General features: G+C 34.4%; 1 protein-coding gene and 1 long non-coding RNA gene across 4 annotated transcripts in view; one reads left to right on the top strand and one right to left on the bottom strand.

Annotated features, from left to right (window-relative positions):
• The window catches only part of ZDHHC17 (zinc finger DHHC-type palmitoyltransferase 17), an 89,897-nt gene that overhangs the window by 2,944 nt on the left and 61,982 nt on the right, over window positions 1-24,971 (bottom strand). For both annotated transcript variants that reach the window (XM_054443366.2, XM_054443365.2), the window contains 8 exons: window positions 23,698-23,840; window positions 22,253-22,353; window positions 8,612-8,736; window positions 7,737-7,799; window positions 4,913-5,006; window positions 4,045-4,128; window positions 2,332-2,489; window positions 1,263-1,357 (listed from right to left, as the gene is read on the bottom strand). In XM_054443366.2, the coding sequence (XP_054299341.1) occupies window positions 1,263-1,357; window positions 2,332-2,489; window positions 4,045-4,128; window positions 4,913-5,006; window positions 7,737-7,799; window positions 8,612-8,736; window positions 22,253-22,353; window positions 23,698-23,840 (863 nt within the window). The remainder of the gene's footprint in view (window positions 1-1,262; window positions 1,358-2,331; window positions 2,490-4,044; window positions 4,129-4,912; window positions 5,007-7,736; window positions 7,800-8,611; window positions 8,737-22,252; window positions 22,354-23,697; window positions 23,841-24,971) is intronic.
• On the top strand, window positions 358-6,857 carry LOC134737601 (uncharacterized). Of its 2 annotated transcripts, XR_010122641.1 has the most exons (3): window positions 358-956; window positions 2,871-3,157; window positions 6,253-6,857. It is a non-coding gene; the product is annotated as an uncharacterized LOC134737601 (long non-coding RNA). The 2 variants fall into 2 exon arrangements; XR_010122640.1 differs by lacking the exon at window positions 358-956 and having other exon boundaries at window positions 2,483-3,157.

The raw sequence follows: 24,971 nt of genomic DNA, 5'->3' as shown, positions 1-24,971 counted from the left end.
TAAACTTAAAAACTCAGGTTACTTGCAAGAAGGAACCAATTTATAACTCTATAAAATATATATGCCTTCATGTTTCTCCACTGCTCTGCCAACAATGATTTTTTCTTTTGCCAATTTAAAGACTTACACAATTATATTTTAAATTTATTCAAATGTGCATATACTTCCTGTGTTACATGCATTTTTATTTTTAGAGATGAGGTCTTAACTATGTTGCCTGGCCTGGCCTCGAACTCTGGGCTCAAGCAATCCTCTCACCTCAGCCTCCCAAGTAGCTAAGACTACAGACATGCACCAACATGCCTGGCTCCATATGCAATTTTTGATAAAAACCTTTAATTAGTGGCTCTTTGGCAGGAGACTATCTCTAAAACAGAAAAAAAAGTAAAAGACAAAATAATTATAAATAGCATGAATCTGGCAGTGAACCTAAGGATAACAACTTAAAAAAGAAACGTCAAGGATAAGTTCACGAAATTTTAGTACTCCAGTAAGACCTTTAGAAAAGCAGTCAGGTTTGGCCAGGTGCGCACCGGTGGCTCACATCGGTAATCCTAGCACTTTGGGAGGCCGAGGCGGGTGGATCATGAGGTCAGGAGTTCAGGACCAGCCTGGCCAAGATGGTGAAACCCCGTCTCTACTAAAAATACAAAAACTAGCTGGGCGTGGTGCATGCCTGTAATCCCAGCTACTCAGGAGGCTGAGGCAGAGAAGTGCTTAAACCCAGGAGGTGGAGGTAGCAGTGAGCCAAGATCGTGCCACTGCACTCCAGCCTGGGTGACAGAGCAAGACTCTGTCTAAAAAAAAAGAAAAGAAAAGCAGTCAGTTTTGTGCCTTATTTTTGTACCTATGGGGGAATTCTCAAAACTACCCAACTAACTCTGTTTTTATTTAAAGGTCTGCTTGCTTTCCAGAAGTATGCCATAATTGACAGCACCACAAAAGCTGAAGAGTTGGTAATAACTTCAATAAAACTCAAAGTTTTAAATATTTCATATACTTAGGACCCTACTATTTCTAAGCACCAGACTGAATACAAATTTAAAATTAAAAAGAAAAAATATATAAGGAGATATCACAACTTAATTATATACAGTTAATGTGATGAATTCTGTTTTGGTGTTATGGTGAACTGATGCTATTTCTACAGAAATCTTAAAAAGGTTTAAAAGCTATTTTACATATCACTAAGTAAAAGAGTCTGGTTAGTAAGAAAATTTTTATGACCAGGGAAAATATTAAATTTATAAATATGTACATACTTGAATGGGCTTTCAATAGATGTTGTTGTGACTTTAAAGTGCTTGTATCTTCTGGCATTCATTCTTTCATTTGTAGTAATACCTAAACATGATATCTAAGAGGAAAGAAAAAGCAAACCATTATTCTTTTTTTTTTTTTTGAGACAGGACCTTGCCCTGTCACCCAGGCTAAAATGCAATGGCGAATTCTCAGCTCCCTCCTGGGTGGGCTCAAGTGATCCCACCCCCGCCACCTCCCCCCACCCTAAAACCCCCACCCCACCAGCAGCTGGGATTACAGGCGCACGCACCATGCCCGGCTAATTTTCTTTTTTTTGTTGGGTTTTTTTTTTTTTTTTTTTTTTGGTAGAGATAGGGTTTCACCATGTTGCCCAGGCTGATCTCAAACTCCTGGGCTCAAGTGATCTGCCCACCTCGGCTTCCCAGTGCTGGGATTACAGGTGTAAGCCACCGTGCCAGGCTGCAAACCATTATTCTTTCTAAATACTTAATGTAAAAAAAATTAATTTGAAGAAAACTAGGATAAAGATAAAAACAATGAAGTCTGTTTTCGGTTTTCCATCAGGAGATCATCAAAACTAGTTTACGTGGTATCATTTGACTGTGAAAAGTAGCCAGTTAAATGTGAAAAATATTTAAAGACAGGTTACTTGACATTGTGCATGGATAGGCGCTATTCATGCAGACAACCTCCCTATCAGCCTCTCTGAGAATGAGCTTTTAAAAATTAAAAAAAGGCTTTTGAATAAATATTAGTATTTGTGAATAAAAATACCATTAAAAACACAAAATTAATGTCATCATCAATCTGAGCTCACACATACTCAACTGGATGTATTTAAGTCAGGAATAACAGATTAAAATTTCTGTTGAGATAAGTACTAAAATTCAAAAGTTTACAATATGAGAAGAGGAAGGTGCAAAAGAGTGAGGTAGAAAGGAAAACTACATTGAAAAATAAAATGAATATTTGAAGAGCAGGAGTGGTTAGGAAGAGAATATATTATCTTTTATGCAAGGATGGAAGAGTTTTCACTTAGTGCACTAAAAAGAATGCCTTTGCACATACCTGGTACATCTGACACATGAGTAATACAGCCACCCACATGAAGTGAAAAACACTGTTCAGGAACATCCAAAACATCCAAGGTGAACACGTGGCAATCTGAGTAATATATGTCCAAAATCCATCCTTGGTGTAAGTGGTCTCACAGTGGAGTCCCCAGTCTAAAGCCAGAACAGAAGTACTCGTATTTACTCAATAATCATCCAAGCACCTCACATAGGCATTTGTGCTGGCACCATTTAGAAAACATAGTCAAACGGTCTAGATTTAACTGATGACATTCAATAGCAAATGTCTTTACACTCTTAAATAACCCTATTATATCTCAGCGAAAAAACAGACAGAAATGGAAAAGCAGCAGCCAATCTTAAAAAAAAAATCACTATCTTCAGAATAAACTATTTTATTTGATTGGTATTGCATCACACAATACTTAGAAAAACATTTTCTTTACACAAAGATAAGAGGATATATGAAAGAGATTTTTTTGAAAGAGGGCATATAACATAATAGGATGGTGACATGGGCTTTTTTTTTTTCAGACAAGGTCTCGCTCTGTCATCCAGGCTGGAGTGCAGTGGCTCAATCAAGGCTCACTGCAACCTCGACCTCCTGGACCCAAGCAATCCTCCCACCTCAGCCACCTGAGTAGCTGGAACTACAGGCATGCGCTACCACACCGGGCTCATTTTTCTATTTTTTGTAGAGATGGGGTCTCTCTCCCTACATTGCCCAGGCTGGGCTCAAACTCCTGGCCTCAACTGGCCCACCCGCCTCTGCCTCCCAAAGTTTTGGGATTATAGGCAATGAGCCACCACGCCCAGCCAAGGTAGGCCTTTCCTAATACAAAATCTCCTGCTGTAGGAGAGTTGCTATAAAGTACTGCTGTTGTTGGCAAGAAAGTGTTCTCCTCAGGTGTGCTGGGCCAGAAATTAGGTCAAGTTCTTTGACCAAATCTTCCTATAAATCTTTAACTGAGGTGGTAACCTCCTTTGGTTCATTAGGGCAATAACACTGATTATTTTTAATATCTGTGGGGCAGGAAGACTAGAAAATCATCCTTCCAAGACTTGTATTTAAACCAGGATCTAATACATCTTCATGCTAAGCACCACCAAGCCCTGAGGCATCGTAAGTGATGTATCCACTTAAACTCTTTCCAGATTGCATTCTCAATGCAACAAAATCTATCATTTCCTTTAAGGTATAAAACCCACATGATGGAATAACAACTTATTCTTAAAAAGGTAACTTCTGATATTTACTAATATTCTCTAATAGGCAATAATTATACCTTACTTTTCAAAATATTTCAAATTCTCTGCAAATTTAATTTTAAGTATATTTTCCCAACTGCTTGGTAAGAAACAGAACTAGGACAATCACTTAATCTATAAGCTACTATAGTAAAGCAAGCACATGATGTGGAAAATGTTGATGTATTTTACCCAGAAGCTTCTCAAAGCCTATTAAACCAACATGTTTTTCAGAGGACACAAGTATTAAAAGGTGGTTAACTGCTAACTGTTTGCTTACACTGTATACTGGACATAATTGATAGAGCTATATCTTTTTTCCCTTTTGTGCTTCATAAGGTGTCCAAACCATAATTTTAGTTAAACGACTTTTGTCATTATAGTAATTTGTTAGTATGGTAAGTATAATCTAAGTATGCAGAAATTTGTTTTAAAAAGACCAAAAACTAATTGTACTCACAAGATATACAACCATAAATCATCCAGCAGATCATAAAAAGCAAGAAGAATAGGTAGCCCATAAAATATCTATGGTTGCCTGCACCTGAAGAATGACACAGAAGCAAGGTTTTTCAGCTAAGAAAAAAACAACGGGTAATGCACCTTTGAGGGGTATGCCATGAAAGGTGTGCTACAATTGTGATGATAATCACACATACATTCATTATTTTATAAAGTGGTTTTCAGGAAAAATGTTTTAATAAAAATCTTAAATAGGCTTACAATTACACACAAAGATACAATGATGACAATGGTGTTCAAGTCCCAAAGAACTAAATAAATCACAATTCTGACCTCTAATCCTATTCTTAGTGAGGTTTAAAATAGCCCTATTTTATCTTTACTTTTATAAACTTTACAATCCAAAGGTTTCTCTTCAACAGAGGTACACAATCTTTGTAATGTTTCCTGTCACCTCATAAAATCTCAGGGGCATCTCTCAAACCATGTAGTTTCTCTCCTTAGACTATATGATTCTTGAACACTGAGGTATGTACAGTTCTTATCTGTCATTCCTCTCTGCCTCTGCACATATCATTTCAAATATTACCGCCTTCATCTCTCTAGTTTAACTAGAAAAAACAAAATTTGCCTCCTTATCAAGAGTAGGCACCAGATAGAATTGACAGAGAAAAGGTATCAGCCACTAATTTTGTAATTTTTTTCCCTCCCTGTCAACTGAGTTGCTGTGTTGTCAACCAGAAGATAACTGGGAAAATGAAGCGTGGAGTAATAAACTTTCTACTGCCTACTTTAATATTATACTTTATTCATTACCTAAAGTAACTTAAATGAATGATACAGAAGAAATTACTAATATAACTTACCTACACAGTTACCCACCCATGGGCAATGATGATCAAATTTTGCTATACAGCGGTTGCACACACCACAATGTTTGGACCTCACCGGTTTTCGTATCTGTTAATAGGCATGTTAAAGGATTATGAAAGGCATTGTACTAAGAGAGAAAAGCTGAATATTTATTTTCTCAAAATATAATTATAAAAAAAAACCTATATTTTTCAAACAAGATTATATCAAGGTTTCCAAATGAATGAAACCAAAAATCACTATTGTTTAATAAAATTTCAACTGCAAAAACAAAGAATAAAAGAATGAGGCTACTCTAGAAAATATGCTCTTAAGAATGGAACTGAACCATCAATTTACAAAAGCTAAGAATTACCAATTTGATTTGATGAATGATGCTATGTTTAATTCACATCCCTCAAATTTCTGAGTAATAAAAACATATCAATCTCCAGTCTTCTAAATGATGTTCCATTATGATTAATGGTCATGATATTGGTGTTTTTCAATAAAATAAAATTATTCCTTACTAGGAAGGTCAGGCTAAAAGTGAATTTAAAAAGCTCTTAAAATTCAAAATCATCAATAAAATATTTGTCTTCCCCAAATTAACAAATCCAGCAAAAACCAATATGCACACATCTATTTCTCTTCAGTAAAGTGCCTTCTGAGATCTCAGATTCAGGTACAGCATTTCTCCTGCTGAAATGACCATATCTAAGAATGCAGAACATGCTTAAGAAGTCTCTATTTCTTGAAAAAAAAAAAACCCATATAATTCATTACTCAGCCATTGACAGGCAATAAAGAATTCATGCTTATGATGTCTGTTTTTCAAGCATTTTGAAATGGTTTTTAAAACCTACATTACTTTAAATCAGCCAAGTGAATACAAGAACTCATTGGTGATCTTCAAAGGGCTGGCAGTCCTAATGCTAGATATATGATAAAAGAGCTGCAGTTGTAACTCTTGCCTGAAAAAAACTTATAAATATACTTCAGTGTTTCAACAAAAGCACTGCCATTTCTCCATTAGTTTGCATAAGGTTACACACTATTTTGAGGTACCAAGGAAAAGGCACAGTGAATACACAGTTCTTACATCTACCAAAATTATCTGTGGAATAAAGAAAAGGGTAAGTTATTCTTCACCACAGTTGTGAGACTAAATCTACTTAGGAGAAGGCAGCAGGATATTCAAACAACTTCTATCCCCACTTCCAACCCTCAGCTGCAACAATAGTCAAAAATCTGAAAAACAGACTAACTGGTTAAGGCGTGACTTGGTCTCAAGGTTCCTTGGATCACTTACAAAGTAATCCTTTTTTATTTCTTTTTTCTTTTTTTGACACAGGGTTTCACTCTGTGGCCCAGGCTGGAGTGCAGGGGTGCAATCAACAAAGTAATTCATTTTTAAGAAAGCTCTGATCTACAAGCCTTAGGGACTTGTCTACTTACCAAAGTGAAGCATACCCATATAATGACAACTACCTCTGCTGATCTGCAAGATTTTATAATAGGAAATCTTCTTTACAACAAGAAGTATGTGGCTTATAAATAATATATAATAAAACATTTATGCTATGATGACAAAATTAGTCTTATTCTTGCCATCAAATATGTATTTGACAATGAAACTGCTATCTGTATTGAATGACTATATAATTTGTTTGCCATATGGCAAGTACATAAGCACTGCATACTTTGTGAAACAGTGTATTTCCACAGAACAGCAGTGTATTAAAACATTCTAAATATTAAGAAAAAGAAAATCAATTTTGTAAATTACCCATTGTAAAGCACAGAAACAAAAACTGTTTTCAGAATGCCAGAATATAAAAAGAATCTGGTCGGTATCCTAAAGTTGCTACCAAACATGAAGCTGTATATATTTTGAATATTCAAAATCATAACTGGTCAAAGAATATTAAGTGTAATAAAGAATTTGCAGAATTAGAACTGTTTCAAAAATTCACTCCATAATCCTAAATGAAGTCAATGACTTTATTATTAATCAGATGTTAAGACATGAGCTCACTTGCAGTGTAAAAGTATAAAAGAGCATTTAGTTTTAGGTATGACTTTGGAATATTTCAATTTCCATGTAGAAAAACATAATTTAAGCACTGTGGCAGTATATATATTTTTCACAAATACTAATTATAAAAACTAAGCAAAAAATAATTTAAACATAAGAGTATTATCCTACATAAAATTAATGTCTATAATAATAAACAATCTCAATAGTGCTATACCTGACTCTATTAATAAATACTAGTAATTTCATATCTATCTTTACCTATGACCTCGGTGAGGATGACCACTTTAAAAATCTATGATAAAACAGTGTTCAAAGTTACACAAACATTCTGATACAAAACAAAACAAAAAAAAACACCTACTCAAATTGAACTTGTTTAGAGGTCATGTTGTCTTAACAGTTATCTAATGGATTTTCCCATGTGGCTTTTAAATACAAGTATAAATTTTCTTAAAATGTAGTAAAGAAAACAATCTATTAGGGAATCATTATAAATCTTTGATCTGAAATACTTTATTACTTAGTTTTTAATTTATTAACATTTTAAGCGAGAAAAGAGAAAGAGAATGAATACAAATAAATGGCACCTCTGAATCAAAAGTATAGTCAAGGCCTACCAACGAGGAATAAGCGCCTTGGGAAGCAGACATCCTTTAACCATCTTTCCCCTTATACCAAGAGGCAGGGAATGTGTTCATTGAAACAAATTATTCCTTTTCCCCACACCCCATACCCGCTATGCTATGCCACTGTCAGGAGGAAGAGAAGGGAGGGAAGAACAAAGAAGAAAATACTACCAAACAGGTACTGCAGAATATACTGAGGTCCAGACTTCCTGTCTCTGCAAGTTCAACTATTGTCTGTGAATTAAAAAAATAATATTTAATTCAAAACTGAACAATGCTCACCAACTCTTTTGCCACCACTATGAATCAATAAACATGACTTTCATCTTTAATTTACTGATGTTTTGAGTTCAAAAAGAGAAATAACATCTTTTGTTTATTTACTGCTATTTCATTGCAATAAGAATACAGGGTAGCAATCTCTATGCTGCCCAGAAAAAAGGGGATTAGATCATAAGAATCTGCCATTGTCCTAGTCAATTGTGGACTGGAATAACTCATCAAAATTTGTCTTGTTTTTAGATACTAAATAAAACAGCTCTTAAAATAATCTAAAATACTTCTAGTCCAGTTCTCTAAATACACACATTGTTAGATTATAAAATTGGTTTCCTAATTACATGCATTATAAGAAAGGGATGCCCTGGATGGTATATACAAATACTTTAGCTACTGGGATGGTGTACCTGCACTATCAACCAATTTATTAACCTAGTTTACATAGTCATTTAGCAAACATCTACTGAATGCAAATTATTTCCTGGAGATTTACAGAGATGTTTAAGACACCGTATTCACCCCTCAAAGCAATCACAGCAGTCTTGTAAGGGAGAGAAACATGAAATTATAAAATGTCATGGAAGTGTTATGGACAGGCATCACAAGAGCACCAAGGATGAGCACCAAATAAAAGATACATAATCTCAATTTAGCTTAAAACTTCTTTACATTCTAAAAGATAGTTACTTCCTCTGTCCTCTAATGTCTGCTATAAATACTGATAATCTGGCAGTTAAACACAAGTGACTTAGTTGGTATTTTGCTACCTTTTTCTTTTGCTCTTCTGTTGCTTTAATAATCCCTGGATCTGATTTCCAAGATTTTCCAAAATTGTAGAAAAGTGCAACACTATTGGCAAGGAATGGAAGATGGATAAATAAAAAGTTGAGATGTGCCTAAGGTTAAGGAATCTAAAGAAGCAATGATAAATTAATTACTATTATATATAAACTTATAATCTATAAAATTTTACAAAACACCTACCAGTCAAAAAAATACAAACTGTTCTGCATTATGTTTATAACTACATGTAAAAATAATGTGACTTCTTTATAAATTTTAAATCATGCAGACTTATCTGACACTTTCAAAGTTAGTGAATATATTAAAAAGTCAATGAAAATTTTTAAATGACTTTTTGACAAAAATGAAAAGATTTCTCATGTTCAAAGTTATTAACATATACTTTATGTATATGCACTGCAATCTTTATGCATCTACCAAATATTACAGGTATCATACTCGTATATTTAAAAGATTGCTTTTAACTATAGGAAAGTCAAAAAAGAAAAATTCTCACTTTTGCCTTTTTTTGAACACACTGAAATTGATTTCAGAAAAAATATAAGCTTGCTTAAAACAAATAGTTTATATGTTCACATTTTTTCTATCTCATAAAAACATAGGAAATATACTAGGCATTTATAAACATAAGTAAATTATCAAAAAACAATTTAAATAATACTATAAAAAATAAAGCAATGTCGCTAGAGCAATACATTTCTGAGACACAAAATACCAGGTATACTCAAATACCATTTGTAAGATTTTATGTAGATACAAGTATCATACAAGAATTTCATAAGATTTTTTGACATTATGATGTGTACCCACTGTTTACATTTCTCATGAAGCACAGACAGAAAAAGAACAGCTTCTTGAATGAAATCATTCTATATTTGTTTGGAAAATACCAGAACACTCAAAATAGCCACTTGACATACAGGAGAAACAAAAGACGGAAGAAAAGATTAGTTATTATCACTTGGCATATTCAAAAGTGACTTATCTTTTCCTTTTTTCTCCAATCCTCTTTTCCCCCAACTTTTTCCAATCTTATTCCACAAAATATACTGGTATAGCCAGCAGAGAGTAAATAAGAAGTCAAACTTTCAGCTGTTTATTCTGGAGAATAAAGTGTGTAGAACGCTGAGGCTTGACATTACTCAGGGGCAGCACTTTTATTTATCACAAGTTTTGAAAAGGTGCCAACGTAACATGTAAATAAATAAGTCAAACTCTAAGGACCTGGATTAAATTTGCAGGGGGTCAGCTCAATATATGACTACATATTTGAAAGGTATATTAAGGAATTAAATACTGAATGAACTTTAAAAATGTCTTTCCTTGCTCTTTAATGATAAAGAAATTAGGTATCTTCAAATGGTAGATTGAATTTAGCTTTAGCAGTAGATTAGACAAACTAATTTTAAAAATTTAACTGAAATAGGCTGGACGCGGTGGCTTACACCTGTAATCCCAGCACTTTGGGAGGCCGAGGCAGGTGGATCACCTGAGGTCAGGAATTCGAGAGCAGCCTGTCCAACATGGCAAAACCCCGTCTTTACTAAAAATACAAAAATTAGCCAGGCATGGTGGTACGCACCTGTAATCCCAGCTACTGAGGGGGCTGAGGCAGGAGAATTGCTTGAACCTGCGAGGCGGAGGTTGCAGTGAGCCAAGATCACGCCACTGCACTCCAGCCTGGGCAACAGAGTGAGACTCAGTCTCAGAAAAAAAAAAAAAAATTAACAGAAATAGGCACACTCTATGAATATATGGCTGTTTTCAGTATTAATTTTATTATTAGAGAAAATGAGAAAGCACTAAAAAAAGCATAAAGACAGAAACAAGAACTCTACAACCCAGAATTAAACTTCTTTTAATTTTGGTATTCTGCATTTTTAATTATGACTGGTATCATAATGTATCTAATTATTAACAAAATAATATATTAATCACCAACTATGTGCCATTTAAGCAGCACAAGAACCCTATGATAAATCCTGCTATTATCCCCACTTTACAGATGACACGACTGAAGCAGAAGCTACACTGTCCAAGATCACAGAGTGAGTTAGAGGTAGAGCAAGTATTAAAACTCAGACTCATATGACCTATGCTATTCGGCCTTGCCAAAGTGCTCAACACAATTTCCTATGCCAATAAATATTATGGAAACAATATATTTAGGTATAAACATTTTTAAGGCTTGAGATATAAATATATAGACACTTTTATACTATTTTCCAGCAAGATATACCAATTTATAACCCCACTAACAACACGACTGATCAGTACATTTGCATTAGCAGTAATGAAAAAATGCTGCCAATTTAAGAGGCAAATACCTGCTATTTTATTGTTTTAATTTACATTTTTGCTTTTATGTTTAAACAGCCCTCCAATTGAAGATAAAACAAGTATTTACCATCAATGTTTTCACTTAAATGTTTATAGAATCATTTTTTACATTTAATTCTTTAACCTAGTTGGATGTTTTCTTGATGTCTGCTATGAAATGCAGCTCTCATTTTATTTTTAAACAAATTTATCTAACTAGGCTTTCTTTCAAAAATAGAAATTCATACACTAAATTTATTTACCATAATACTCAGCAAAATGAATTAAAAACAGTAAATCAAACAAACCAAGTGCCTCTCAAAATACTGGCAACAACTTCGGAAAGGAGACAGACCACATTGTATCATAAAGTTCAAAACTGAAGGCCACAAAAAGATGATGATTCTAGCGAGGCAGGCTGCCTGAGGTAGCTCCTAATCCTGCTCCACCTGTACTAGCAGTATGAAAAACTGCAGATGAGAATTCTCACCCATTTCACCCTGGCCCTTTGCTATGGACTAAATTGTGTTTCCTCACAATGCATATGTTGAATCCCTAACACCTGCAATCTGACTGCATCTGGAGATGTGGTCTTTAGGAAGCAATTAAGCTTAAATTAAGTCATAAGGGTGGGAGCCTAATCCAATAGGATTGTGGCCTTCCTTAGTAGAATGAGAGATTTCTTACCCTTTCTCCTCACCATGTGAGAACACAGCAAGAAAGTCATCATCTGCAAGCTACAAAGACCGCCCTCAGCAGAACTCAAACATGCTGGCACCCTGATCTCAAACTACCAGCCTCCAGAACTGTGAGAAAACAAATTTCTGTTGTTAAACCACCCAGTCTCTGGTATATCATTATGGCAGCTTGAACTGACTAATACATATTCCACTCCTCAGCCCCACTCAATTGGAGAAAAATAATTGAAATGGTGAGTAGATAATTTGAACAATTCAAGAAAACCACTTCAGGAACATAAGTCCCTGAATACCACTGCATGGCTTCCACTAAGTATCAAGAAATACCAAGGCTTGTCATTAATAAGGTGACTTAACAAAATTGAGGGGATGGCTGGTGGGGGATAATTCCGACATCATTCTCTCTCTAAGGCCGCGTAGAATAAAACCTCAGGAAAAACTTTCAGCAAGATCTTAAGACAGCTAAATACAAGTTTCTGAGCAAGAATTTACAACTGAGCTCTCTTTTTCTTAGGCTACATAAAAATGAATAGAAATTTAGCCAAACTGTAACACTGAAGGCAGTCATACACCTTCAATATCCTTGTACCAAACAGGACAGGAAAAACTTCAAAGATTATTCTAAAATATATCCGAGAAAACATAAAAGTCTGAATATATTTGCCCAGGTCAATCACGAGCAAGATGAAAGATGAAAAGAAATGGCATAACAACTATGCTAGTGTACTTAAAAACAAAACAAAAATAATAAACCAGAAAAAATGTGCACAGCATTCACAAAGCAAATAACCCAGTATGGAAAGCAGCCGCAAATTTGGACAAAGACAAATTAAGGACAAAGGCAAATTAACCAAAGATGCTTCATAATTAAATTAAAATATAAATCCTATAAAATCTTAAACATAAGATCATAAAACAATTAGAACCAGATGAAAAGGGTGATTCTAGAAAAAAGACAGACTGAGATCAAACAAAAACCATTATACAATATATGAACTAAAAATTTATAAAGATGAACACAAGGAGCATAAAAAGACTCACAATTAGTAAATGAGGGGAAAAAAGAAAACTCAAAACAATAATTAGAGACAAAAACTGGACGTGGTGGCATGCACCTATAATTCCAGCTCTTCAGGAGGCTAAAGCAAGAAGATCACTTAAGCCCAGTAGTTCAAGACCAGCCTGGCCAACATAGTGAGACCTCCATCTCAAAAAATAATATTAATGATAATAATAAAGAGTAGAGACAAAAGTATGAACACAGATGACAAAGATAATTCAACACATGGATAGTTTTATCCCAGAAGTAATAAATACATCAAACAGAATTCAGAGATCCTAACAGAAAATTTCAGATAAAAGAAAACCTTCATTTTTATAAATTACATATAGTATACAAATATAACCTCCATTTTAAATACTGCATCCTGAAAAGACACACTGTATATTAAGAAAATCTGAGGGACAATGATTAACATCCTCTGAAACATACTGGTTGTTTTTTAATCTCAATGGTAACAAATGTGTTCTTGAGTAAAGAGTTTTTTAATAGAGACAAGGTCTCACTCTGTTGCCCAGGCCAGAGTGCAGTGGCATAATCATATCTTACTGCAGTCTCGAACTCCTAGACTCAAAGGGTTCTACTGCCTCAACCTCCTGAGTAGCTGGGACTATAGGCACGCACCACCACACCCGGCTAATTTTTTTAGTTTTTGTAGACCCTGTCTCCACTAAAAATACAAAAATTAGCCAGGTGTGGTGGCGCATGCCTGTAATTCTAGCTACTTGGGAGTCTGAGGCACAAGAGCCACCTGAACCTGGGAGGCAGAGGTTGCCCTGAATCAAGATCACGCCACTGCACTCCATCCTGGGCAACAGAGTGAAATGCTGTATCAAAAAAACAAAAAAAACCTAAATCATTTTAAATGTGTTGCTGAGCTGCAAGTAAGAAAACCCTATGGAGACCAGAGATGATAAATAAACAAAATCTAAAGGTAAACTGGTTCAGAAATGTAGTGTCCACTCTTCAAGATTTGCTTATTCCTATATGCTATATGCTATTTGCAAGTGACATGTCTAAAATTCAAGGCCATAAATTATTTAAAGCAATACTAATTAAAATAAATAGTCATTGCTAATGCTTTTTACCATGGGTCACTACATATTGATAAAAGGTTCAATTCATTAGAAAGAATTCTAAACTTATACATACTTAATAATGAAACTCCAAAATATGTAAAGCAAAAAACTGACTGAACCACAAAGAGAAACTCCTAAATATAGCAGCACAGTAGAAGATTTTACCATAGGTCTCTCAATAAATGATGCTGCAAACAGATAAAAATTTGGTAATGATACAGTGACTTGAGCAACTCAACTAAAAGCTTAATCTTCTGTATGGAATGCAGCTGAGGTAGCATATAAAATGTTACTTTTTAAACTTAAATGTTTCTAATAGAAAATATCAATGAAAACTAAACAATTTAATAAGCTAAAGAAAAAACTAAACAAGCAGACAAAAGGAAATAAAACATACTGAAAGTGAAAATAGAACGGATTAATAAAACCTAAAGTTGTTTCTTTGAAAAATCCAATAAAATAGATTAGAAAATAGCTCTAATTAATACCAGGAATGAGAGGGGGGCACAGCAGCTGAGTTTAAAAAAACAGAGAGAATGTGGCACATTTTAAAAGAAAAGAAATGGACAAATCACTAAAATATATAAATATACAATTGAGCCAAATAAACTATTTATTACAAAATTCTTTAACATAAAGCAAATTCCAGGTAAAATGATTTTACAAAATCTAATAAACATGTAGTTAATAATTTCAATTTAACCCAAACCCTTTCAAAGAACATTAAAAAAAAGAACAATTCTCCACCCGTTTTGCGGCTATCATGTTGATATCAAAACATAACAAAGACAATACAAAAAAATTATAAGACAATTTCATTCACAAATATACATGCAAAACTAGTAACATACTTAATCCAGCAATGTACAGAAAAATAAGACATTATGCCCATGTTTGTTTACTCCAGGCATGCATAAGTGGTTCAACATTAGAAAAATCTATTAATATATTATTTAATATTAAAAGCATAAAGAAAAAAACATACACAACTCACAAAAAGTTAAAAAAAAAAAAAGGGGGGGGTGTAGAGGGAGAGGTTATTTATAAAATCCAAGTAAACACTTTATAAAATCACACTCATTGGTAAAATACTAGCCCTTTAAAGTCAATCTTTTAAAGATGATACCCTTTAAAGTAAGGAACAAAATGAGGATACTCATTCTGTGTCTATTCCACAGTGTACTGAGATCCTAGCTAATATAATAAGATCACTAAAGGAGCTAAATGCTATAAAGAGTAGAAAGAAAAACAAAATTCAGTCTTTATACATATGATTATCCCATGTCATATATCCAAAATACCCCAAGTTATTAGAAATAATAAAAGGCTTTAGCAAGGTTGTTGGCAATAACTAATCAGCTACATTTCTATAACCCAGACACAAACAGAAATTTTAATTAAAAATAAAAAAATTCATAATTTAAAAAAAATTAAAATTCTTTAAAAAAATAAATCTAAAAAGAGATATAAACTTCTACATAAGAAATTATATGACTTCATTAAAAAACATAAAAGGTCTAAGTATCAAAAGTAGTTACTTTCTGTAAATTAATCTACAGCTCAAACAGAATTTCAATCAAAATGGCGTAAGACTGGCTGGACATGGTAGCTCATGCCTGTAATCCCAACACTTTGGGAGGCCACAGCAGGTAGATCGCTTGAGTTCAGGAGTTAGCCTAGCTTGGCCAACATGGTAAAACCCCTTTTCTACTAAAAATACAAAAATTAGCCAGGCATGGTGGTATATGCCTGTAATTCCAACTACTTAGGAGGCTGAAGGGGGAGAACTGCTTGAACCCAGGAAGTGGAGGTGGCAGTGAGTTGAGATTGCACAAACGCACTCCAGCCTGGGCAACACAGCAGACTGCCAAAAAAAAAAAAAAAAAAAAAAGGCATAAGGCTTTTCACGGAACTCAAAGAGCTTATTCTAAAAAAAATCTAAATGGAAGAGCAAAAGGCCAAAAAGAGCTAAGATATTCCTGAGAAATAACAAACTTGGAAAAATTACCCTGCTCTGATATAATTTAAGAACAAAACCACAGTAATGAGATTATACAGTGTTAATATAGGCAGACAGATCAATAAACCAGCGTACCTAGGAAACGTGATGAATATCAAGTTTGAGACTGCAACTGAGTGAAGAAAAGGTGTGCTGGAACAAGGACCTCTCTAATGGGGGGAAAAAGATACTGATCCTTCCCCTCACATCCGTCTTCATTTACAGTAGTCAAATGCACATGATTGAGAATGTAAATTACAGAATATCTTTAATAACCTCAGAGAAACTCTTGTGGGGAAAAAAAGATATACACAAATATTTATAGCAATATTGTTAGAACTCATGAAAAGTGGTGATTGGATAACTGAAGACAGACATTAAAAAGCTTAGAGGGTATTAAAAGGACACTGGGAGAGATACACAGAAAATAGAGAAGTCTAACAAGTAACCTACAGAAAAAAATGCTTAAGACGAAATGCATGGGAGATAATTAATTCTGCACATTCTTGATTTTTTAATATATGTAATCATCCCAGATTCTGCACAGTTTATATCTTTCTTGAGTTTAAAGCTCAATTAACTTAAAGCCACATTGAAAAATTACTTATTTTCAGACATAAAATTTCTAATAAACTTTTGTCAATATTTCAAAAGTGTTGTCAACACAATAAGCAGATGACTATACTATGTCAGTGAATTTTAGAGTTGTTTAATTATAATAAAAGAAGCATAGTCAGAGAAAAATTTTTTAAAAACAAAAATGCAAGAAACCAAATAAAATCACTCGAGTCCAATTCCTAGAGATAACCACTGCTAAAATGATACATATTTCACTTCCAGCTCTTTTCCTTTGTGCATTTTAAACTTCATTCTGTAAATATAATTTAGTATTTTTTCACTTATTGTATCTTAAATATGAGCCCATATCATTAAGGCAGGAAAGTATTTTAGTGGTTATGTAATACCAATCCATAGGTAGCGTAACTGATAAAACTCTCACCCTATTTAGGCTGGCTATTCAGGTTGTTTTCATTTCTTCCCCTACTATAAATAATACGACGAGAAACATCCTTGTAAATAAATCTTTGGTCTTACATCTGATTATCTACTGACATATGATTCAGAGATTAAAGGGTATTTATTTTTATTTATTATTGAGACAGAGTCTCGCTCTGTCACACAGGCTGGAGTGCAGTGGCACAATCTCGGCTCACTGCAAGCTCTGTATCCCCAGGTTCATGCCATTCTCCTGCCTCAGCCTCCCGAATAGCTGGGACTACAGGCGCCCGCCACCATGCCCAGCTAATTTTTTGTATTTTTGGTAGAGACGGGGTTTCACCATGTTAGCCAGGATGGTCTCGATCTCCTCGACTCGTGATCCACCTGCCTCGGCCTCCCAAAGTGCTGGGATTACAGGCATGAGCCACCACGCCCAACCGATTAAAGGGTATTTTTAAAGATCATTCTAGAGGCTTCCAAACTGTTTTCCAGGAGGGTTTATGAACTTAAAATTATATTCAGAGTATAATATAAGGACATTTGAAGACACACTGAATCAGGCCAGAAAGCTGAGTCCAAAACCAAACTCTTAATAATTTCCCACCTATGTGACTTTGAGCAAGACGTAACAACTTCTCAGAGCCTCAGTCTTTCCATCAGTTAGAAAATGGTATTAAGATTTGTATAGTTTTTTTTAAAAAAATCAAATAATTATTTGGAGAACCAAGTAAAATGATATATCTGAAAAACTATAAACCAAAAAGCACCAAATAAACATAAGGTGTTTTATGGGGAAATAATTATTCAAAGAATGGAACAGTAAGAACTTACTAGAACAAACAGTTTACATCAATGTAAAATTCATTATCACCATAAAAACACTTATTAAGTAACTTAATAAGCTGGGTATCATATTACGTAGGAAACCAAAACAAAGTTTATACAGTTGATCCCCACACCTCCATGATAAAATTTATTTGTAACACCAAAATCAATATTCACGGCACAGAAAAAGTGCCATGAATTCAACGGGCATGAACAAAACAGTGAAAAATTTGAGTCACCCAATGCGCACATTCTCAGCTGAGGCTGAGCAAAGCAACATTCTGTCTTGTTTTAGTTCTCATACTATAAACAAGTGTCCTTTACATGATCTATTTAGGGCCACACTGTTGTGCTTTTGTGTTGATTTTCCTGTTTAAAAGGGCCCTCAAGCACAGTGCTGAAGTGCTATCATGCTCTTAAGCACAAGGAGGCTGTGATGTGCTTTACAAAAAAAATACATGTGTTAGATAAGCTTCATTCAGGAATGAGCTATAGTGTTGTTGGCCATAAGTTCAATATTAATGAATCAACAATACATATTAAATAAGGTTTTTTAAAACAGAAGCACATGTAAACAAGTTTATGTAGTGATCAACTGATGATCAATACTGTTGTGACCAGAGCCACATAGGAACCTAACTCTGTATTTCTCTTAGGAACAATGGTTCAGTATTTTCTAATTCAGTGCTTGCAGCAACTTTACAGAACTACTGTGAATAATGAAAAACAGCTATAATTCTAGTTTTCAAAACTAGTCTAAATCAGTTTTAATTACATATGTAGCCATGAGTTGCACAAGAAAAGTGGTAAAAGCAACAGAAAGGAGCCTGAGGTCATCAGAAGTGATCCTGGACAACTGCTATTTTATCTTAAGGTACCTGAATCAGCACCATATATTATAAGCCTTGTGGCTATTTCCTGTCTAACATCCTTTGTGCCTCCATTATAACCCACTCTGTGTTCTTTTCTGTTCCCTTCCTAGAGGTTTTTTAAGCTTCTCTTACTGGCTTTATAAAACTGGGAGAAAAACATAGTTCCAAAATCGTAGAGGGCCTACAGATACAGCTTTTTTATAACTTAAAGTATATGGTTTTCCTCTGCATAATTGGGATTTAAATTAATTTGTGATTTCATCACATACTCCATGAGTGTCATATACACATACACAAATGTTCAAACAAACTGTGGGCTAGGCATGGGCTCACACTTGTAATCCCAGCACTTTGGGAGGCTGAGGCGAGAGAACCACTTGAGTCCAAGAGTTTGAGACTAGCCTGGGCAACATGGCAAAACTCAGTCTCTACAAAAATACGCAAATTAGCCAGGCATGGTGGCTTGTGCCTGTAGTCCTAGCTTCTCAGGAGGCTGAGGTGGGAGGATCACCTGAGCCTGGGAGGTTGAGGCAGCAGTGAGCCATGACTGTGCCACTGCACTCCAGTCTGGGTATGACACAGTGAGACCATGTCTCAAAAAAAACCACAGGCCGGGCACAGTGGCTCACGCCTATAATCCCAGCACTTTGGAAGACCGAGGCGGGCGGATCACCAGGTCAGGAGTTCAAGATCAGTCTGGCCAACATAGTGAAACCCCGTCTCTACTAAAAATTTAAGAAATTAACCAGGTATGGTGGTGTGCACCTATAATCCCAGCTACTCGGGAGGCTGAGGCAGGAGAATCATGTGAACCTGGAAGACAGGTTGCAGTGAGCCAAGATCATGCCATTGCGCTCTAGCCTGGGGGACAGTGCGAGACTCCATCTCAAAATAAAACAAAACAAAATCTAACACAAAAACAGACAATAAAAACAAAAAAAAAAATTGGGAATCCATATTTAAAATCAATTTGGCTATAAACTTAGATTTCAGAAGTCATCAGAAATGATAACGTGCACTTATTTAGCACTTTTTACATGTCAGATATGTCCTCAGGTGTTTATTTTCTCAAGAACTTGGAGACAGTGCTACTATTATCTCCCCTTTACAGACATGTAAGAATAAAACTTGGTATTCTCATACTGCAATTTTTATTTGAAAAATTTACATGCAACTTATTCAATGTATTTACAAAATGAAAACTATACCAATCTATTTTAAAGGCAGAAGTATTCAAATAGGGTAAGTTAAACAGACTTGATTGTTCTGGTCTTTCCTTCAAAATTTGCCTCTCTTATTTTCAATTCCCAGTTTTAGCTATTTTATACTATTTCCCTAGCTTTAGCTATTTTATACTAACTCTGAATAAAGGAAAAAAAATGAAATTTTACTATATAATGCTCTCTAGCATTAATTTTTCATTATTTGGTAAGTTACTGATTTTCCTGCTTCTTGCCACTTACACATAACAGGAGTACAGAAACAGTTTAACATTATTTTGAGATCTGATTCTCAGTTTTTTCCTTGAACATAAACTTTAATGTCCAATTTAGAAAACACAAAGTTAGAAAATGTCTGGAATACTAGAGTCATTTCAGAGGTCAATGCTTATTGTAAGCTTAAAATAGATGAGGTAATGAAAACCAACCAATCTGTTTTACTCATACTAAGTGTTCTAATATGGCAATTCTAATGCTTAATAAATCCTTGAGGAACAATTTTTAAGTCAAAGTATAATAAAAGGCCAGAATTTGCTAGTGAAAACTGCCATATGGAAGAATTTCAATAGATACTTAAACTAAGAAAATATTTAAAAGTACTATACTTTCTGAAAGTAATTACATAATGCAGTAAAAATATTAAGAATTAAAAGTGTAGTTACAATTCTGTGCCTTAGGTCTCAAAAATAAAATAAGCACATTTTGTGTTTCAACTAAAACACAAGGAGACTTAATAAAAAGAATACAATATTATGATATGCAAGGCTGTGAAACGAAACCAGGTATTAATAACTAAAATTGTTTAGAACAGTTACAAGTCACCAAAAACTACATACCATTTAAAACATATCATATACTTTTTGTAATGTTTTGAAAAATATTTAATTAACACTTACGAAACATGTTCCTTTATTACAATAAATCAGTCTAACTTGCTGACTGAACTTTTTCTATGTAAAAATATCAAAAATTGGCATTGGCTTGCTTTCTTTAGTGGCACACAGGCACAGTTACAATTTCAATTATATTAGTTTTAAAAAGTATATTAGCCAGTCGTGGTGGTGCATGCCTGTAGTCCCAGCTGCTTGGGAGGCTGAGGCAGACGGATTGCTGGAGCCCAGGAGTTCAAGCTGCAGTGAGCCATAATTGTGCCACTGCACTCCAACCTGGGTAACGGGTTAAAAAAGTTAAAATTTTGTTTAAATAGGTAAGTATACTACACTGTTAATTTGCTCAAGTTAGCAAATGTGTGAAAATACAGCATTACATGCTTTTCATGAAGGCAAAAGAGATGAAACACCTTTTCATGAAGGCAAAAGAGGTGAGAAGATTTAACTCTTATTTACCATAACAAAGTAAGTAGTGGTATTAAAAAAATATTTAGAGAAAACAGTTTGATACCAAAACATAAAAATTGCCATTTGGTAGAAAGGCTTAAAATATGTTTAGTTAGAAAAATACAAGTTTCAATCCCAACTTGATTAAAGACTAAGACTCTATAAAATGGAGATGGCTGAGTCAAATGGTAGTTTTGTTTTTTTTTTTTTTTTTTTAAGACATAGTGTCACTCTGTCACCCAGGCTGGAGTGCAATGGTGCATCTCAGATCACTGCAACCTCTGCCTCTCGGGTTCAACCAATTCTACTGCCTCAGCCTTCCGAGCAGCTGGAACTACAGGCACGTGCCACCACACCTGGCTAATTCTTGTATTTTTAGTAGAGATGCGGTTTCACCATATTGGCCAGTCTTGTTTCAAACTCCTGACCTCGTGATCCACTCACCTCGACCTCCCAAAGTGCTGAAATTACAGGTGTGAGCCGCAGCGCCCAGCCATTAGTTCTATCTTTAGTTTTTTGAGAAATACCATACTGTTTTCCACAGAGGTTGTACTCATTTACATTCCCACCAACAGTGTTCCTTTTTCTCTGCATCCTTGACATCTTGTTGCTTTTTGACCTTTTAAAAATAGCTATTCTGACTGGTGCGAAATTGTAGTTTTAATTTGCATTTCTCTGATGATTAGTGATGTCCAATATTTTTTCACATTTGGCCACTTGTATGTCCTTGGAGAAATGTCTGTCTGTGTTTGTGTCCTTTACCCATTTTTTGAAATAAGGATGCTTGTTCTTTTCTCCATTACACAATATATCCCTACAACAAACCTTCACATGTAACCCCTGAATCTATAAAAATAAAAAATATAGAACCAAAAGGGGGAAAAGGGGGATAACAATACTAATTTATGAAATGTGGATTAAATGAGTAGTCAAAAAATGCCTTTTAAACACTCAATAAATGATAGCTACTATTATTTATATGCTGTTATTAAAGACAGCTTTCAAAAGCAACCTATTAAATATTTAAAAACATTATTTATATTAGTTTATAATATAATTTATAATATAATTTTTCTAGGAACACTATTTTAATGTATTATGAATGAGTAGTTCAGTCCTAATGTCAAATTATTAAACATCTGTTCAAATAACAAACAAAATTTGTTTTAGGTATGATCTTTATAACCAAAGGATATCATTCCAAAACCAGAAGAACCACGTCACATACATCCAGAATTTGGTTGCCAAATATATCCCAAGGGGCAATGCACTATGCATTGAATGATCGAAAAAGGATCTGTAAAACACAAGTTTTATAAAATATGAGCTGCATATTTCATTGTAAAAATGAATATTTATTTAAATGAAAATGACACACATTTTGTACAGTAAGCATTGGTTTCACCAGAATCCAGAGTTCAGGATGCTCAATTTTTCATAGTCATCAATAAAAATTAGTTCACAGCTGAAGGACTCAGCAAGATTCTGAAGTTCCTTTTAATTCCCCCCAAATTTAAATTATATTCCATATACTTTTCAATTTCAGAATTTTAGTGCACTCCTATTCTCTTAAAGTCAATAACTGACTTTAGTATATATAGTAGCTATCATCCAGCATATTATTCACCAAAGATGTGTTAAAAATTTTGACAAATGAATACAAACCAAGCCTCACATTTTTCTCTGTTTCATCATTATTTCTCCTTACCTATAACACTCCAGCAAAAGTTGGAGCACATCTTTTCAAGCAGAATGAACTGGCCAACTTAGTGAAACTGAAGGGTTGTGTTTTTAATACTTAAAATTGGGGAAAAATAAACATTAATCCATTTATTAAACATAACAGAATCAACTATCCATATAGGCAGGAAGTCTTAGTGACTTCCTATTTATACCTCTTGGAGCTCCTAGAAATACTAAAATGAGATTCACTAACTAGATTTAAGCCACTCAGCATATTATAATACTAGTCATTCTCATCTCTGTGTGAATTATTTTCAGAATTCTTTTCAGAAATGCAAGTGAAAATAAGATACTAAAGGATTAGAAATTAGTTGGGAAATTCTAGATCACAGATACCTGTCTAGGTTTGTTGGATAGGCAACTTTAGAGCAATGAGACTTAAGAATAAGAAGAAAACGGAATGATCATGATGTTTAAAGAAAAAAGAGGGAGAAAATCTTAAAAACTCAGCCAACTTCATAACTATGCTTAGACTTTACCTTGCTACTAGAAATAAAACCTCTTCCTTGCTTATTGTTTATGCCTTATTTTCTACAGGAAAATATAATTCCTATAGAAAGGCGAGCTCAAGTATTATAATTACCTAGAAATTAACAATATGTATGTTATACTTAGAGTTCAACAGACTCAAATTCACTTTTACTGAAATATTTCAAACATTTCTCAAACTATGTTTTAGCATTAAAAATTATATGCTAGCTTTTATCATTAAAGTGCCTCTGAATCATTTTAATAACATAACAATGTTTTAAAAATCTCAGATTTCACATATAGATGTCTAAATTATTTAAATAAATTAAGATCAAATGTACAACAGACAAACATTAATTTTATACAAGAGTACAAATTATATTATTTCATGTACAGTTTAAAATATAGTTAAAAACAACACACTTACTTTGAAAGAAACTGTACTGTAGCCCAAACACCACCATACATTAGCCCTTTAATGAGCCAAGAATCAATATTTAGGTCTGCTATAAACCCAACCAGCCAAATAACTAGGAAAGGAGTTCCTAACATTACTTTCTGCCGAAATTCCTGTATAGAAACAAAAAATTAGAAAGTTTTTGCATGTTTCAAGTAATCTCAATCTGAATCACTGTTACCTTTATGAAGGCATGCAACAGCGGGTGAAATTCATTCATTCAAATTTGCATGCTATGTATCAGTACTATTCAAGGTGCTGGTGTCTGTCTTCTGGAGACAGGCATTGAACAATTGTAAATAACTTTGCTAAAATTGTGGAAAATAAGAACAGAAGTTATAGCAGTGGGTTCTATATGGTTAAATACAGAAGACAGTACTACCTGCTTAACACATAAACTGGCTAGCAAACAGTTCATTAAAAATACCACCCCTTTTTAACAGGGGCACTGATAACCAGGGAGACAAGGACAACTAGAATGACTGATAGTATAAGAATTATAACACATAAGGAAACTTGAAGATGCCTGCCTGGAGTAGACATTTCAAATGATAAACAGTATATTAAAATCTTAAAATGAGATAAAGAATAAAAGCAAACAATCCATAGGCTCCTAGAGTTCACTGAATGAAGAGATGTGTCTCTGAACAAAGATCAAGGCAGAGTGCTCAATACTCCAAAGGTATTTCCATTTCATTTCTGTACTGGTCTGGTTGTTAGAAAGTCCATACTTGTAAGTATAAAACCTACATAACTCCTGGTAACTTCTATCACAATTTTATCTTTATAGTAACCAAAGAAAGTCTACTGCCTCTTCCATGTAAGAGCCCTTCACAAACTTATAGCCAGTTATCAAGTCTCTGTTCAGTTACCTTAGGTCACAAAACTATGTAAGATATTCAAGGCAGGGCATGGTGGCTCATGCCTTTAATCCCAACACTTTGGGAGGCCTAGATGAGAGAATCGCTTGAGCCCGGGAGTTGCAGGGCAGCCTGGGCAACATGGCAAAAACATGTCTCTACAAAAAATACAAAAATTATCTGGGCATGTTAGCACGCACCTGTACTGTAGTCCCAGCTACTCAGGAGCCTGAGGTGGGAGGATCACCTGAGCCCAGGGAAGTCAAGGGTCAAGGCTGCCGTGAGCCTGGGCAACAAAATGAAACCCTGTCACACACACCAAAAGAAAAAAAAAAAAAAAAAACCCCAGCTGTGGTCTAACAAAGCAGAGTATGAACACTGCTT

This window comes from Pongo pygmaeus, chromosome 10 (genome assembly GCF_028885625.2).
Source record: "Pongo pygmaeus isolate AG05252 chromosome 10, NHGRI_mPonPyg2-v2.0_pri, whole genome shotgun sequence".
In the NCBI taxonomy this organism is placed as follows: Eukaryota; Metazoa; Chordata; class Mammalia; order Primates; family Hominidae; genus Pongo; species Pongo pygmaeus.
The sequence above is the reverse complement of the archived record's forward strand: the minus strand, read 5'-3'. Positions and strand labels throughout refer to the sequence as shown.